Genomic DNA, 15703 nt, shown 5'->3' on the forward strand with positions numbered 1-15703 from the left:
GAGAGGGTATTTGTGTATCAAAACAATGGATGGTGGCAGAGTTTTGAATCAGGGGCCAATCTGCTTGTAGCGTGCAGCCTTACTCAGGCTATTTTTAACTCTCCAGACCTCCCCAAATCAACATCCTGTCTGCCCTCTCTCGGTTTCTCTCTCTCTCTCTCTCTCTCTCTCTCTCTCTCTCTATGGTTGCCACAGAGGTGAGCAATAGCCAGAAAGAGCACATATGGAGTTTGGCTTGCGTGCAACAGCGCCTGCCAAATAACTCTCTGCTCTTTTGCCTACCAGGAGATGCCCCATTAACCAGTAGCCCTGCCTCCTTTAGGAGATACAAGACTTAAGAGGGAACTTTTAGCTATACTTCAGCTACATCTTAAAGCATTGTCCTATTGTGCACGATTTGCCAATGCAGATTATACTAAATAATATTAAGCAGTTATTCATAAACTTGGCAAAATGTAAAAAAAAAATTCCACCTCTGAAATTACTTTTCTGTTGATGTCACCAAAGTCGCATACCCTGGCAAAAGAAAAATTAACCAATAATATCATAATCTACTTCTCAAAATCCACCCAATTCCTTATGAATAAAGTCAAGTCCTGACCTAGGTTATCTCACCGTTCACATTAAGAATTTTAAATGCATTGACAAAGCTTTCTCCTGTAGTTTCTATGGCATTATTCTAGATTCCCAATTGTGAAAAGCAGAAGTTGTTGATGCTTATAAAGAATTTTTCTAGCTCAAGATGAACAGTGGACTATTTGTGTGGTTTGCACATAATTACCTTGCTTGGGGTTGACGTCCTGGGGGTGGTGTCCCGAATGTGGACCCGGGGCGAAGTGCTCATCGCTGTATGTGATCAGAGGTGTGAGCGGGTGAACCGCATGAGACGGTTGGACCACTGGAACCTTATTTGACTGCAAGACACAGAGAGACAAAGTACTGTTAGACTGCAACATAACAAACATGACAATTGGGGAATCGGAACTAGAATCATTACATACTTTTCAATTCCCATCCCTATAACTACCGCACCATTTTTATTTATTTACCCAACAAAAAAGGGTGTGACTTTTTGTACGGGTGTAAATAATAAATAAATATAGTGCTGAAATACATATTGCTGATGAAGTGTGGATTGTCTACTGCAGTATTTTGGATACAGAGAGAGCGGGGGGTTGGGGGAGAAAGAGAGTGGGTGAGAGGAGGAGAGAACGGGAAACAGGGCGGGTGGGAGGGAGCGCCACAGGCCAGAGGCAGACCAGAGGTCTCACGGCTGAAGATCAAAGGGAATCATTAGCCAGTGAATAAGGGAGTTCATTACAGAGCCCCAGCCGTCTGCGGTGGAACTAAGCAGGGTTAATCACGTCAGCAGCACACACGAAGTGAGCTGACTCAGAAAGCAATGTACTTGACAGGAACCAGCACACCAACACACATCAATATTGGATGGGAAATGTATGCAATTTAAGTATTCTAGGTTTGATTCGTATCCAACTTAACGATTCCGTTAATGATTCTTTTGAGGAAACAAAAACACTAAAAACAATGTTATTTTTTACAACATTTTAATCCATTTAAATTGTAGTAATATTTTTTTTAAATTAAGTCTACATGGTAAACGGAACACAGTAAAAGTTATACTTGCAGTAATGACTTGCGGTTGAATGAAGAAACACTTGATTCTGTTAGTGAGCGTGTCATTTTAAACCAATTAGAATTGGCTAATAACACTCACTTGTTTTCAAATTGGACTATACAGGTTGTGCTGCATTTTTGTTGTTACCTCCAACTCGCAAGGACAACGAATGTTGCCACTGTTGCAATTCCCAGTAGGAAATTTTCTTTAAGCCCAGATGTTCTGAGTTGGGGTGTCTAAATTAACGAATAATGACGAAAACTATCACTATTGGCTGTGAATGTTCACTGTACAATTTAGTTAGAAATTTGTGTACTATTGATTGCGTACAACTAAATATACTTTTCTACAGGGGTTTTCCCAAAATTCCTAAACCAAGATGAAAATTTGCCATTTTAAATAAAGCTTTCAAGGTACATCCACCAATCACCATGGCACACAATGCAGTGACAATGTTCAAACAGGCCAACGGAATGCTCGTTAATTCAAATTCCAATTTTCAAAAAAATTCAAATTCAAACAAGCATACAAGGCCAGCCATATTATGGCTTTCGGTTACAATTCAAAATCTATCCATCTACTTACCATTTTTAAGGTTTTACTATTTATCAAATAGGCTATGCCAAGCAAACATTAAAGTTTGTCTAACCAAACTTAACCTATCTTGTCTTTATTTTGTTCGACTAGTGCTAAAAAAGCACCCCTATTTTTGTAGAGAAGTGAAAATGAAATTTGAAATCGTCTAACGGAATAATATTTTGCAAACCACAACATACCTGACATCAAGGGCCATTGCAAATATTTCTGGACCCCCTGACTGTATATTGCTCTGGGCCATTTACCTATTAAATAAATAGAGTTTTGTATTTGTTGTGGGCCCCCCTGGACCTTTAGGCCCTTAGAATCATTACAACCTTTCACTCCACTATCTACGGCCCTGCTGACACCAAAATTATAATTTCCAAACTCAAAAGTAGAAATTGTCAGGAGGACTTGAAGATAGCAAATTATCTAATCACATTTCTATGCATTACAACAAATTAATTCCACAATTTATGAGCTATGAACTTTCTAAAGGGAATCTAGCCAAAGCATGAAATCGTCTGTACTGTGCAATACACTTCCAATCAGGAGAGATCAGTTATTGACTGCAAACTCCTTATGCTTTCGTGAAAGTTCCTTAAAAATGGCCCATTCATCCCACAGGCAAAACTCACACAGGCATGAATGAGTGGTTTGTCCTAATTTGGGATCAAAGTTTGCTGGTCCAGACCAGCTAACTGGCCAGAGACGCATGTTTAGGGTACCATTTTTTTGGCAGGCATCCTGCTGTAAAACCATGGGGTGGGCCAATATAATTGCTGATCTTATAAAAAGGGTTCAATTTGACCAATGAACTTCCATGAATTTTCCCTGTCATTCAGAAATGCTAGTTAAGGATTTTTTGCAATGATTTGTAGATTTGAGATTGCAGTCAAAAAGGGCCATTTGTAGCCAACCGATATAACCAGAAAAATCTTTTCCATGACTTTATTCAATTTTATAAAACTCGTGATTTTTCCAGACCTGAAAAATTAATGAACCGGCTCAGATGGTGCCATGGCGATTTATCCCTCCCGCCCAGATCTCTCAGGGAGCTTGATTTTGCAAGACAGGGCAGCAGGATATAGCCCCCCACCCCCCTCTATTCTCTTTTTATTATGAAAAAAAAAAATAATAGGCTTAGGTCTTTCTATTCATATTTGCAAAGATGCGGTGCCGATTGAAAAGCATGTCCATTTAGAATTTTATAAGCAGGTCTGGCCAAGTCTGACTCTCAAGCTCCTCAGATGTGGTTTTAAAAGAAATTTCATTGTGCAGAACTCAAGCTGGCTGAAGGCCGGGAGAAATTTCAGAGGAGAGAGGGAAAGGGAGAAGGCTGTAAAATAGCAAAATTGGGTGCAACTAGTTTGAGACAACATGGGCAGCATTCATTTCAACTGCTCCATAAGACTGGTACATTCACAGGCACTGAATACTTCAAGAAAGCAAATGAAAAGATATGCACAGCTGTAAAACAGGACTCTACTAACAGTGAGATGAATGGTATAGGCAACATAAAACTGTTTTGCAAAAACAAAAAACCATTTGCAATTGATTTACTTCCAAATATTTGGATGAATTTCTCAGAGGGCGAAAAACAAAGTAGGGCGAAACTTTAGCCATTGGGAACTGAATAGATTTTGCATTGTAAACAGTGGCCGTTCCATCTCTGCTGGAAAAATAAATAAATAAATAAACATGCCTACCAACCTGGCCAAGCTGGTATTCAGCTGGTTTAGCTGGTCAAAAATCCTGACATCACTCACAAATTGAAACGAAAATAAAATATCACAACCAAAAATAAACAACAAAAAAAAAAAAAAAAAAAAAAACAAAGCAAAGAAAAAAGCAAACAACAACAACAACATCACATAAAGCAAAAACAAAAAGCAAGAAACAAAACACAAAAAGCAAAGCACAACATAAAACAAAAAACTAAATAAATGAAATCTAAATGATTTTTGGCGAACATGGCCAAGCTGGTATTCACCTGATTTAGCTGGTCACCTTGCCTAACCAGCTGAAAAGTGCCCAAAACCCCTCTAAAACCAGTATAAAAGATCAGCCTGACCATGCATGGAGACCACCTAAGGCTGGTTTAAGGATTTTATTTCAGCACGTACAACAAAATGGAGCCAGAACTGAATATGAATCCCAACCTGAAAGAGTGGTGGCACCAATTGGTTGAATCTTCAGGGCTGTTCACTCAGAACACGTCCTTGTGCTAAAAACAGCTGGTTATACTTTACAATAAGGTTCCATCCGTTAACATAAATTAATGCATTAGCTATCATGAACAAACTATTAACAATATATTTGTACAGCATTTATTAATCTTAGTTTATGTTAGTTAATACAAGTACAATTGTTCAATGTTAGTTCATAGTCCATTTACTAATGTTAACAAATACATATTTTGATTTAAAAAAACTATCAGTAAATGTCTTAATATTAAATAAGATTAATAAGTGTTTTAAAAGCATTGTTAGTTCATGTTAACTAATGTTAACAAATTGAACCTTATAAAGTGTTACAAACAGCTACTTGCAGCGCCACGGATAGAGCAGAACGCATGTGTCTCGACACGTGCTTTAAACAGCTTTAATACGGCATGTAAAAAGAATACAAAATGCATCACTTCAGTGCAACAAAACAGTGAGATGTAGCGCATCGGTCAAAGAAGTCAGTCAGGTGCATGTTTACATATGAAAACTATTGACGGAGGCAAAAAAGGTGAAAAGGTTGTTACGCTTTCTTTTCTTTCTAATAATGTACAGTGATGAATCTTGTGCAACAAGACCAAGAATTTATTTAGAAGTTGTCTGACAACCAGAGATGCTAACTAGGCAGCTTCCATTCTCATTTCAAAACACAGCCCCCAAACATGTTTCCCACAAATGTTTCTTCACACCACCAGCCCTTTGTCCTCCACTCAATTATCTCATTTCCATGGTGTTGGCAAGGGGGGTTTATAATAATCTCTTCCCTCTACTGTAATTTATATGCAATGAGGACTCCTCGTGCCCACGGCTACAATAAAGCATATGTGTGATAGAGCGTGAGGTGTTGCAAACATTCAGGGAGTTGAAAAAGTTAAGTGGCAACAACAGATTGGCAAAACTACAAACTTGATGAAATCCCGACCTATAGTTTGCCTATGAGAGAGAGGCCCACACGTGAACATAATGAAAATTAAAGAGTCCATGCATGCGTAGGTAAGTTCAAGAAGATTTTAATATACACTGAGGTTTAAATATATCTTAAAACATCTTTACTTTCTCTTTATTGTCATTAAAGGACATTTTTATGTATGTACTGTATTCTGGATATGTACAAGTTAAGAGGTTGAGCAATTTGATCATTTCCCCCCACAAAATAATTTCAACTGAAATTAGACTTCAACTTTGCTTTAGATGAGAGACTATTGAAACAATCTTCTATTCATTCCTGAATAGAAACACACTCCCTGCACTACTGGCCAAAACACTTGTCCTCACACACACCAAAGGAAAGGCCAGGTGTTCATACTCGCATTCTATTGGTAGGAATGTTTGACCTTTAAACAACAAAGGTGAACACACACACATACACACACACACCGTCCATTCTATTCAATACATTGGTCCCCTTAAAGCCACCGTAAGTGAGCAGCAGAGGGGTGTTTCACTCCCCTAGGACTGAGCTGCTTAAATAAAGAGAGGCCCCCAGTGTAGAGCGGTGGGTTATAAATGGAATGTGATATCGGCAGGATGGCCTGTTGGCTCTGGGGCTTATTGTAACCAAACCCAATTAATGAAGAGCTCTGGTGGCACATGCCGCATGCCCAAGGTAATGATACAAAAAAGACGATGAAGGGAGGGATGGATGGAGGTAGAGGAGGGGGAACAAATGCAGGAAAGCCTGCCCTGGGGGCTTTAAAGAGAGAGAGGGAGAGAGAGAGAGAGAGAGATGAGACATCCCCACGCTTTTTTCTTATCACTCTCAGTTTCTTTTTAAAAGCACTGTGGATACAAACACAAAGGTTGGTGCCTGAGCATTGCAAGCATCTCCCACAAAATGAAATGAAATACAATTTTTTTTTTTTTTTTAAATACAAATGAAAGTACACAAGTAAAATAAAAATAATAAATAAAAATTTTTAAAAAAAAATGGAAAAATATAAGCTGCTTACTTTGTTAATCATCTACTTCAGTATTCTACATAAATATTTTGTACCATACTGTAAAGAACACATAATTTCATGAAAAACATTTTTTTTTATTAATTTACATTAATTATGAGTGCCATTTGAACTTTCAGAATCCCCAATTGCCATGCTAGCTAAAGTTCAAAGCAAGGCTTTAAGAAATTTGACAGTGGTGCACCAGCTGTCATCTGGAATTGGCAAGCAGACGAGAGGAACATCAAACATCTCTCCTATTAACGCCCCTTAAAACCACATCACCGGCACATGCAGAGCTGCATTCTGACAGATGCAAACCATAAAACAAACTCATATGTGATACACTGCACTGGAACTGTGCCAACCTGAGGCGAAGAATGAACAAGGGATCTAAAACAAGTCGAAAATAAAATACAAATTTTACCAGAACAATAAGGTGACAATATGCGGTCAATGTGCTGCCACAGTAACATGTACCAGATAATACTTGAATAAACCAATAATGAAAAGATTTGTCTGAGTTGCGTAGATATTGTGAAAAGTGTTGTAAAGGGATTGTGATAACAACTATTCTCAACTGTTTTTAATCTGATAGGGTCAGACAGCACAAGAAAAAATATAATATGCTAAATGCAAATAATATAACTCTGATAGTTTCAAAGGTGTTACATTTCAGTGGGATGTTTTTGATAGTCAGGGGGCATATTGGAGGATCTTCACCAATCAGCAAAAACCTGTGCATGAGTCTTGAGTGACCCAGACGGCACCTAATGAACACGACTTGATCATGCCTAGACTTGAAGTTTGAAAATAATCTTCTTCTTATACTAGGGTTTATTTCGTATAGCTGCATTCATCCTATTCCATCTGCCATTTGTTAGAGATATATGTGCTTATTAATGATCTAAGTTTGGAGGGTGGCATTTGATATTCAGAGATTTCCAGGTTGAGGGCCTCCTTAGCGACCGTGTCCACTCGCTCGTTGCCAGCCAGACCAATATGTCCCGGGACCCAGCAGAAGGTTTTCTTCTGTAATAGAGCTACTTTGGATAAAATGTTTACAATTATGGAGTGATCAGTCTTTATGGATTAGAGTGCTTGGAGGCAAGACTTGGAGTCTGTGGCGATTAAGATATTCTGTTCTTGACTCTTTTCTATATTTTCAAGGGCTAGTAGCATTGGTTGAGTCTCAGGTGTTAAGATGGAGCTTTGAAATGAGATTTGAATGCCGTTGTGCTAATCTCTTATCACTGCTGCTGTCGATTTGCTGTTATGTGTTTTTGATCCATCAGTGAATACGGTTCCATGAAGTGGGAGACTACACCATAACTCTAAGAATAGCTGCTGGTATTCATTTGGCTTTGTTTCTGTGTTTCATTTTATGTTGAGTCAAAGTCAAGATAATGGTTGCCTCCAATCAAACTCTAATGTATTTTGGTGTAAATTTAATTGTTACGTCATAATATGGCTTATTACACGGCCCTCTGGAATTTCCAATTCTGATTGTTCCATGGTGCCACCTAGAAGTCTGATATCTCAGAGTAACAACCGCACATTCGGGAATTAAGACCGCTCATCGGGGTACTGCGAGTCATCTTTGCTGATTGTCGGCTTACTGTGCAATCTCTTGGTAACTTTCAAAACATAAATCACAAAGAATCTCAGTCACAAACCTTATTTATTCGAACATGATTACATGTCAATGCAAGTAATCATGTTGTATGTCCTGTTGCAAAACCAGCAAAGATCCACTGGTTTAATGCACATTTCAACAACAGTACTCTATTGATGTTGCTCACAGCTTGTGTGGCAACCAAGTCACAGCTTTTTGCATTGTGTGGAGGTTGTGTAAGGGTTTGGCACAGCTCTCAACTTCCTGTGGCACTTTCACCTTGCGGCTTATACAGGGCTCATTTACACAGCAGAGCCTGGTCACTTCAAAGTGCAACGGAAAGGTCAAACATTCCACTGGAGTGGACCAATCAGCGGCAGTGCTACCCCCACTGACCAAACACACACACACACACACACACACACACACACACACACACACACACACACACACACACACACACACACACACACACAGCATTAGCATGTATTCTCACACAAACACAAACAGCCACATACATTAAACTTTAAAAGCCAGCGTGGCGTTTACATGCTACACATACACGTTCATGATCTTCACAACGTTGTTGGAAGTGCGGTACGTTTCAGTGGCTGCCATGGAAAGCATATGAATAAAAACTTGTTTATTCGCTCCTTTCATTCTGAGCCAGCTTTTGCTCACACTTGCCGATACTCCAACATAATCAAACTAACCAGCCAGAACTATGCTACATGTTACATTGATACAATCATGAACATTGAAAAACAAGCATAGACAAACAAAGGACTGCTTTATTTCTGGCCAAACCGTACTAAAGCAAGCATCACTTCGAATATTAGCTAGCATTTAATAAAAAAAAAACAAAGTATTAAACATGCAACTCATCACCAATGTTGAGGAGAGCTGTGCTATTCCTTTTCTATGTGACACTTTATTTATAAGCAACAGTGCCGGTCCTCCCTAAGGGCAAATTAAGCAAGTTGCTTAGAGCCCCGATCTGCCAAGGGGTCCCCCCTAACTGTCAAAGACATTATTCATGCATTCACATGTTCATGAAATCTTTGAATGAGGAGAAGGTAAACATATCTGGCTCGCTGTCCCAACGGAGGGATAAAGTTTGAGACTCGACCCGAGGTCCCACTTGGACTTCCTTGTCTGATTTAGTAGTAACTAAATGATGCCCCCACAAAATTATTTGCTTAGGGCCCCCAAAAGACTAGGACCAGCACTGATAGGCAAGCACTACTAAAAAATGCAGAAAATTAAAGAAGCGAGGGAGATATGTCAGGTTTTTGAGTCGACTCTTAAGCAGGTGACTGATGGTTTAGGGGTGCGGTTTGCCTGCCATGTGCATGCAGTGTTTGCCGGCACATTCACACAGGTTTACGGCATGTAAATGTCTGTCAATCTGGATTTGGGGAGAACTTGCAGTGAGGAGAGAATGAGACCCATGAGGGGGCTTGTGATGGAGGGCTGGAACACTACCCTCCCTCTTTCGGTCGCTGTAGGGCTGCTGTCTCAGTTTAATGTTTAAGTGCCGTATGCAGGTTTGATAGTGCGTGAGTGTATACACGTGTGCTCGCAAACCATACCTGCTAGATAAGAGGTAGTGAATGGAGCTACTTCAGATGCCAAGTAGTGACCTAGTTTCACACACTCGCAGCAACAAAGCCTGAGCTTTACAGTCGAGAGTTGGGGATTTGGATGAGAAGAAAAGAGGCGGCAGGGGAGGGGGAGGGTGGGAAAGAGACAGTATAGTCGACACCGATAGAAAGCAAATTAACATAGAAGATATGACTTTCTGCTCTGAACAATTCATAAACATTGTCCTAGCAAAAGAACAATTGAGAGCATCAAGTTATTCATCAGGATACTAGGATTTTTTGTTTTTGAATTTCGTTCTTTGGAATTCGGAGGTCATCGAGGAAACATCCTTGTGACCTTCAAACCTGCTATTCTAACCGAAGCACACTTGTTATTGGAGAACTCTAATATTTTTAAGGTGTGTAATTCCAGCACCACTAGTGGCAACAGAGGGAACTGCAAAATAACTGGCAATTCTGAAAACAATATGAGTGGCATTTTCCCTATGATGCTAAGGAGTCTAATTTACGAACTCTTTCGAATTCCGCTCTGTTAAGTGGCAGAAATTTGAGCAGCCTCTAGAGACATTGCTAGCTGACTTGACAGATGCCGAGCGGAGCTGGCCATGCACGTACCTTCATAGAAAAATATTGTTAAAATTTTAACAATGAGTCCAGTGCCCCATTAGACTTTCCTTGCCCCTAAAACAGGGCAAGACTTTTCAATGTCACCTGTCAAAATTCAATCAAACCCAACTACCTAACTATTTTTTGCAATTCCATCTCGTGCCACTAGTGGTGCAAACATTCACAAGGGAATGTGATATTTATCAGAGTACGATCCACAAGATATCAAAATGTCTACAATTTGTAACTCTTGTCCATTAGATTATTCTGTCTGATTCGAAACCAAATATGTTTCAATGACATGTTGTATTAAGTCTGAAGGATCATTTGTAATATCCCTGCATCTTCACTCTTTTGTCACTTCAAGCTTTTGTCTAACTGTTTTGCTTGTAGGTAGTAAAATGCAGCATTACGAACAAACCTCTCATATAAATGGTGGCCTTTCCTCATTGTTAGAGAATTAGCTAGTTAACCTCAACACAACTGCTTTTCAATTTAGCACCAGCCATTGAAAACCCTCAGTCTGAATACACACACTCAGAACACAATAATCCCCAGAGAACAAATGACTTCTCAGCCCACGCATGACTAGGGAGCACTTCAACAAGCTCTCAAGAGTCAGCTCACACACAGGACAGGCACCTCCCCCACAGTTTCATACTTTTAAAGGAGTACTATTGTGACTATTGTCTCAGCTAAAGCAAACAAAATGGGCTGTGTTCAAACAAGGCTAGACGCAGCGGTAGAGTATGCAAACGTGCACAAGGTCTTTGTATGATTTAACATAAAGATAATGGGATAGGAGAGAGAAAAGGACCAAGATCTGGTGTAACAAAAAAAAAAAAAAAAGGCTTTTGTTTGATAAGGATTCAGAGACCTATTGAGCAAAGGGTTGGGATTTTATTCTTGTACATCGTCCATTAAATGGCATATTGAAAAAAGAAGTGTAAATAAAGGTGTCGTGGGCACCATTGACAACATTTCCAAGAAGTTCTGAATTAATGTTAAACCCCAAAATTAACTAATGAATAACATTACGTCATGGGGGCGTAGTCACAAGCAATGAGAGTGAGCAGCGCAAAAGTCATTGATTCCAATACAGTTCTTCCAAATAGTTCTGATAGAGTTTGGCACTGTGATGCCAAAGTCATAGGTTCCATTGTAACATATTTGTAACAAGTATGCATTGAATGAACAAAAGTAATAATGCTTAGGCATCCTGAGTACAATTTTCATGGAAGTGTGCAATTAAAAGGGTAATGTATTTTTGCAATTACATTTGGTGACACTAGTGGTACAGAAATTATAGTTTCAATTTAACATGTACTGAGAGAAGGCTTTGAGGAATAGAAGTTCAGTTCCTTCAAAAAGATCCTAAGTCATGCTTAATTTTTCCAGTGCATCATTCAGAACAGAAGGCTACTTTTACACTTAACCTCATTTTGATTTGTGTCAAAAATTACAGAATGCCATCGCTGATTAAGTGTTTTTTTAAACTGGATAGAGTTGAATACATCAATTGGTTATTTTGAAGCATGTGTGTGTTAATCGACAGCAGTACAACATGAAATGAATGAAGAACTGCATTTGTTGTTGCTTGAATACGAAACGGTATGCACCTGCTAGATTGTTTGTAGTCAAGCTTTAAAACTTGATTTCCAAGTATATCTTTTGTGTCTAAATTTGAAGTTCTAGACAAAGACCATTCCACTAGATAACACGTACACCTGTCCAATGTTTTGAACAAAACTGTAAACTGAATTTCCTCATTACACATTCATTCCCTTCGGGAAACACAGATGCAATTAATAACTCCTACTGCAGTTGAGAGGAGATGGTACAAAGGCAAAGATGAGCAAATGCATTCTTGCGAAGTATTTTGGCGGGTTTCATCATCCAGTATCAAACAACTGAGGAAGGTAAACAAAGTGCTACACTTCTCAGGTCTGACATCAGCATCCAGGGTAAGTGAGAGAGAGTGAGAGAGAGAGAGAAAAAGACACAGAGAAAGAGAGAGCATGTATCGTTCAATATGATGGGCGAGTGTAGGGTACTGAATAATAGCAGAGGTCCTAACAATACTGAAGAGCATAGTTCAAAACCTTTCCATTTGGATGTGCTGTATCAAATCAGATGCTCTATACATCTGTAAAGGGCCCTTGAGAAACCAATGAATACTCTACATGGCTTCAAATCAATTAGTGATTGAGGGAAAAAAACATGAAAATGTAGGCCCGTAAAGATCAGTAACAGCAATGCAGAATGCCAGAGTCAGAGATGAAAGATCAGACAAAAGGGGCAGAGCAGTCAATTTGTTTGGTGAACCTTATTAACAATTGGCTGACATGATAGGGGCAATGGTAATGCTTACGGTTCATGTAGCTTGTATAAACCGTGATTAAAGCATGCACAAGAGTACAGACTATGTTAGAAATGGCGGTTTGAGACTGTCGGCATTGACCAATAGCAGTGACCAATTGGCCAATTAATTTAACTGATAAAGAAATAAAAAATGAGCCCATTTACTTTCTTTAAACACGTTCATGGTCTTATTGTGCACAGTTAGTCTGTGCAATCTTTCATCAAAATAATTGCTCCGCCTATGAAAGGACTTTCCTTTTTGGAAAAATAAGTGTCACCAATCACTCTTATTTATCATCCAATACATGTTTCCAAATGAAACTAAATTTTCAGTTAAGGTTGATTCTCGAAGACTTGATTTTATCATTGGGCACTGATTGGATTTTGAAAATTTGCCTCAATTTGGCATGTGGTCGGAGAGGCAGAACTGAAAAATAAAAATAATTGGTGACCAAAAAAGAAAGTGATTTTAGAGGCAGAAATTTGCTAAATTTGTATTTCTTTGGAATAGTGTGCACTGATGGGATCACAATAAGACAATGAAAGTGACTAAGAAACTAAATAGGGTCTGATTTCATGTTGACTTTTATTAATGTATTACATTTTTTTAATTATATTGTTTATATAGGAAATACATGATGATGTGATTTTGGGTTGATTTTTTGTAAAATAAGAGAACCAAATAAGATAAAAATAAAACACTTAATATCAGCATGTCTCAATTGTTTAACAGATGAATTAAATTTTTTAGGTTAATTTTGGGTGCACTTTATGTAAGAGAACCAAATGCACACACACACATACATATACATATACATATACATATATATTATGGAAAGAAATTGGTACTTTTATTGGCATTCAACTGATCATAATGTATAGTTAAGACATTAATAACATGAAAAATTTCTATTACAATTTGAAAAAAATAAAAAAATAAGTACTGACAGCTTTGCATATCCTTGGTATACTAGATGTTAGTTTGTCCAGATACTCAGGTGACATTTCACCCCACACCTCCTGTAGCACTTGCCATAGATGTGACTGTCTCATCAGGCACTTCTCACGCACCTTACAGTCTAACTGATCCCACAAAAACTCAATGGGGTTAAGATCTGTAACACTCTTTCAATTATCTGCTGTCCAATGTCTGTATTTCTTTGCCCACTCTAACATTTTCTTTTTGTTTTTCGGTTTTCTTTTTCTTTGCAATTCTTCCCATAAGGCCTCCTGAGTCTTGTCTTTACTATTGTACATGAAACTGGTGTTGAGCAGGTAGAATTCAATGAAGCTGTCAGCGGAGCACATGTGTGGCATCTATTTCTCAAACTAGAGACTCTGATGTACTTATCCTCTTGTTTAGTTGTACATCTGGCCTTCCACATCTCTTTCTGTCCTTGTTAGAGGCAGTTGTGCTTTGACTTTGAAGACTAGAGTACAGCTTTGAACGAAATCTTCAGTTTATTGTCAATTTCAAGCATTGTACAGCCTTCATTCCTCAAAACAATGATTGACTGATGAGTTTCTAGAGAAAGCGGTTTCTTTTTTTTTTGTTGCCATATTTGGTATAATATTGACTTAAGACATTAATGTACTTATTAATCTATTGCATGCTGTGGGAACTCACAAACAGACACAAAGACAATGTTAAGCTTCATTTAATGAACCAAATAGTTTTCAACTGTGTTTGATATAATGGCAAGTGATTTTCTAGTACCAAATTAGCAATTTAGTATAAGGTGTTGGAGTGATGGCTGCTGGAAATGGGGCCTGTCTAGATTTAAATTAGATCTAAATTACTTTTTTTTTATCAGAAATGTCCTGACTATACATTGTGATCAGTCGAATGCCACTTTGGTGAATTAAAGTGCCTATTTAATTCCGAAACTGCAAAATCTGAACATTATTCCAAACTTTTGGCCGCCAGTAAGTATATATATATATACTAGCATGTCTCATTTGACACAATTACATTTTATTATAGTTATATTGGCATCAAATCAGCCACTGGCCACATTTCTGTCTGGATGTATTTTTGCACTGGCTATTGAACAAGTGGGGTGAACCCTAGGATAGTGTGTGTGTTTCCATCAACTCCATAAGTAACTGTATCTTCCACAAATTGGGCACCCCCAGGGGTGGGGCAGTATCCATGTTTCATTCTATTGTGAGAAAGACTGTTGGGGGTTGAGGTTGGTGGAGGGGGTGTGAAGGGGTTGCGAAGTGGGCAGAACCAGGCACACACGCCACAACAAAAGAGGGGCCTTGTTAGCTCCGTAGCAATCCCAAAACCAAAACATTGTCGGCATAAATATGGGGACATCTGCAAGGGTAATCACTGTATTGTGCTCCTATTTTCTGCTCTGCTGGATGACAACAGAGCAGCCTTGCTTTTCAACACCTCTCCCTCCCCTCCATTGCCCCCTTTCCACCCCTTCCTTCCCAGCCTGTGCTTCTCTTTACTATGGCATGTCTCTGTTTCTGAGGTCACAGTCCCTGAGGTAACATAACCCACTGAGACTTGTGCTCAATAACAAGTAATTACTCACACACTCTGATTGATTTTGACCTGAAAAGGGCTGAAAAGTCATCTTTAAATGGATAATTTGCTCAAAAGTGCAAAATGTATTTCCAAACCTGTAGGACTCACTTTCTTCTGTGAAACACAATATACTGCAGAATGTTCACTCTGATCTTTCCCAAATAATGAAAGTGAACAAGGCTGCCATTTGAAAGCACCCTAAGAGTTTACAGTAGCTTAGTGTGAGGAACAGACAGCTATATAAATCATAAGACTATGAAAATCATCACCTTTCTCTAATGTTGTTCACATATATTCAAATACGGTACATCAGGATGCATCACGCAAGGTTTGATGTTCTCGAAACCGATTGCGATTCACCAAATTTGACTACGCAGAAGTGCAAATGAGATTTGAGAGCTACAGAGGGAAAGATTTTGAGCCAATAATGACTTCAATTTAGGACTGCTCATCACAAAAAACTATTGTATGACTCGCTTAACAAACCTTGAAATATACTCCATATGCACTTCTTTCATTGCACTTTTATGCTGCTTTTTAGTAACTATTGGAACAACAGCCACAGTCACCATTAAATGTATTTACTTGACAACATTCA

The 15703-nt window shown here is 38.7% G+C and overlaps 1 protein-coding gene across 3 annotated transcripts in view; it reads right to left on the reverse strand.

Moving 5' to 3' along the window:
• The window catches only part of LOC127651618 (lymphoid enhancer-binding factor 1-like), a 44754-nt gene that overhangs the window by 17247 nt on the left and 11804 nt on the right, over positions 1-15703 (reverse strand). For all 3 annotated transcript variants that reach the window (XM_052137543.1, XM_052137542.1, XM_052137541.1), the window contains exon 4: positions 782-914. In XM_052137543.1, the coding sequence (XP_051993503.1) occupies positions 782-914 (133 nt within the window). The remainder of the gene's footprint in view (positions 1-781; positions 915-15703) is intronic.

Source organism: Xyrauchen texanus, chromosome 11, assembly GCF_025860055.1.
Source record: "Xyrauchen texanus isolate HMW12.3.18 chromosome 11, RBS_HiC_50CHRs, whole genome shotgun sequence".
Classification (NCBI taxonomy): Eukaryota; Metazoa; Chordata; class Actinopteri; order Cypriniformes; family Catostomidae; genus Xyrauchen; species Xyrauchen texanus.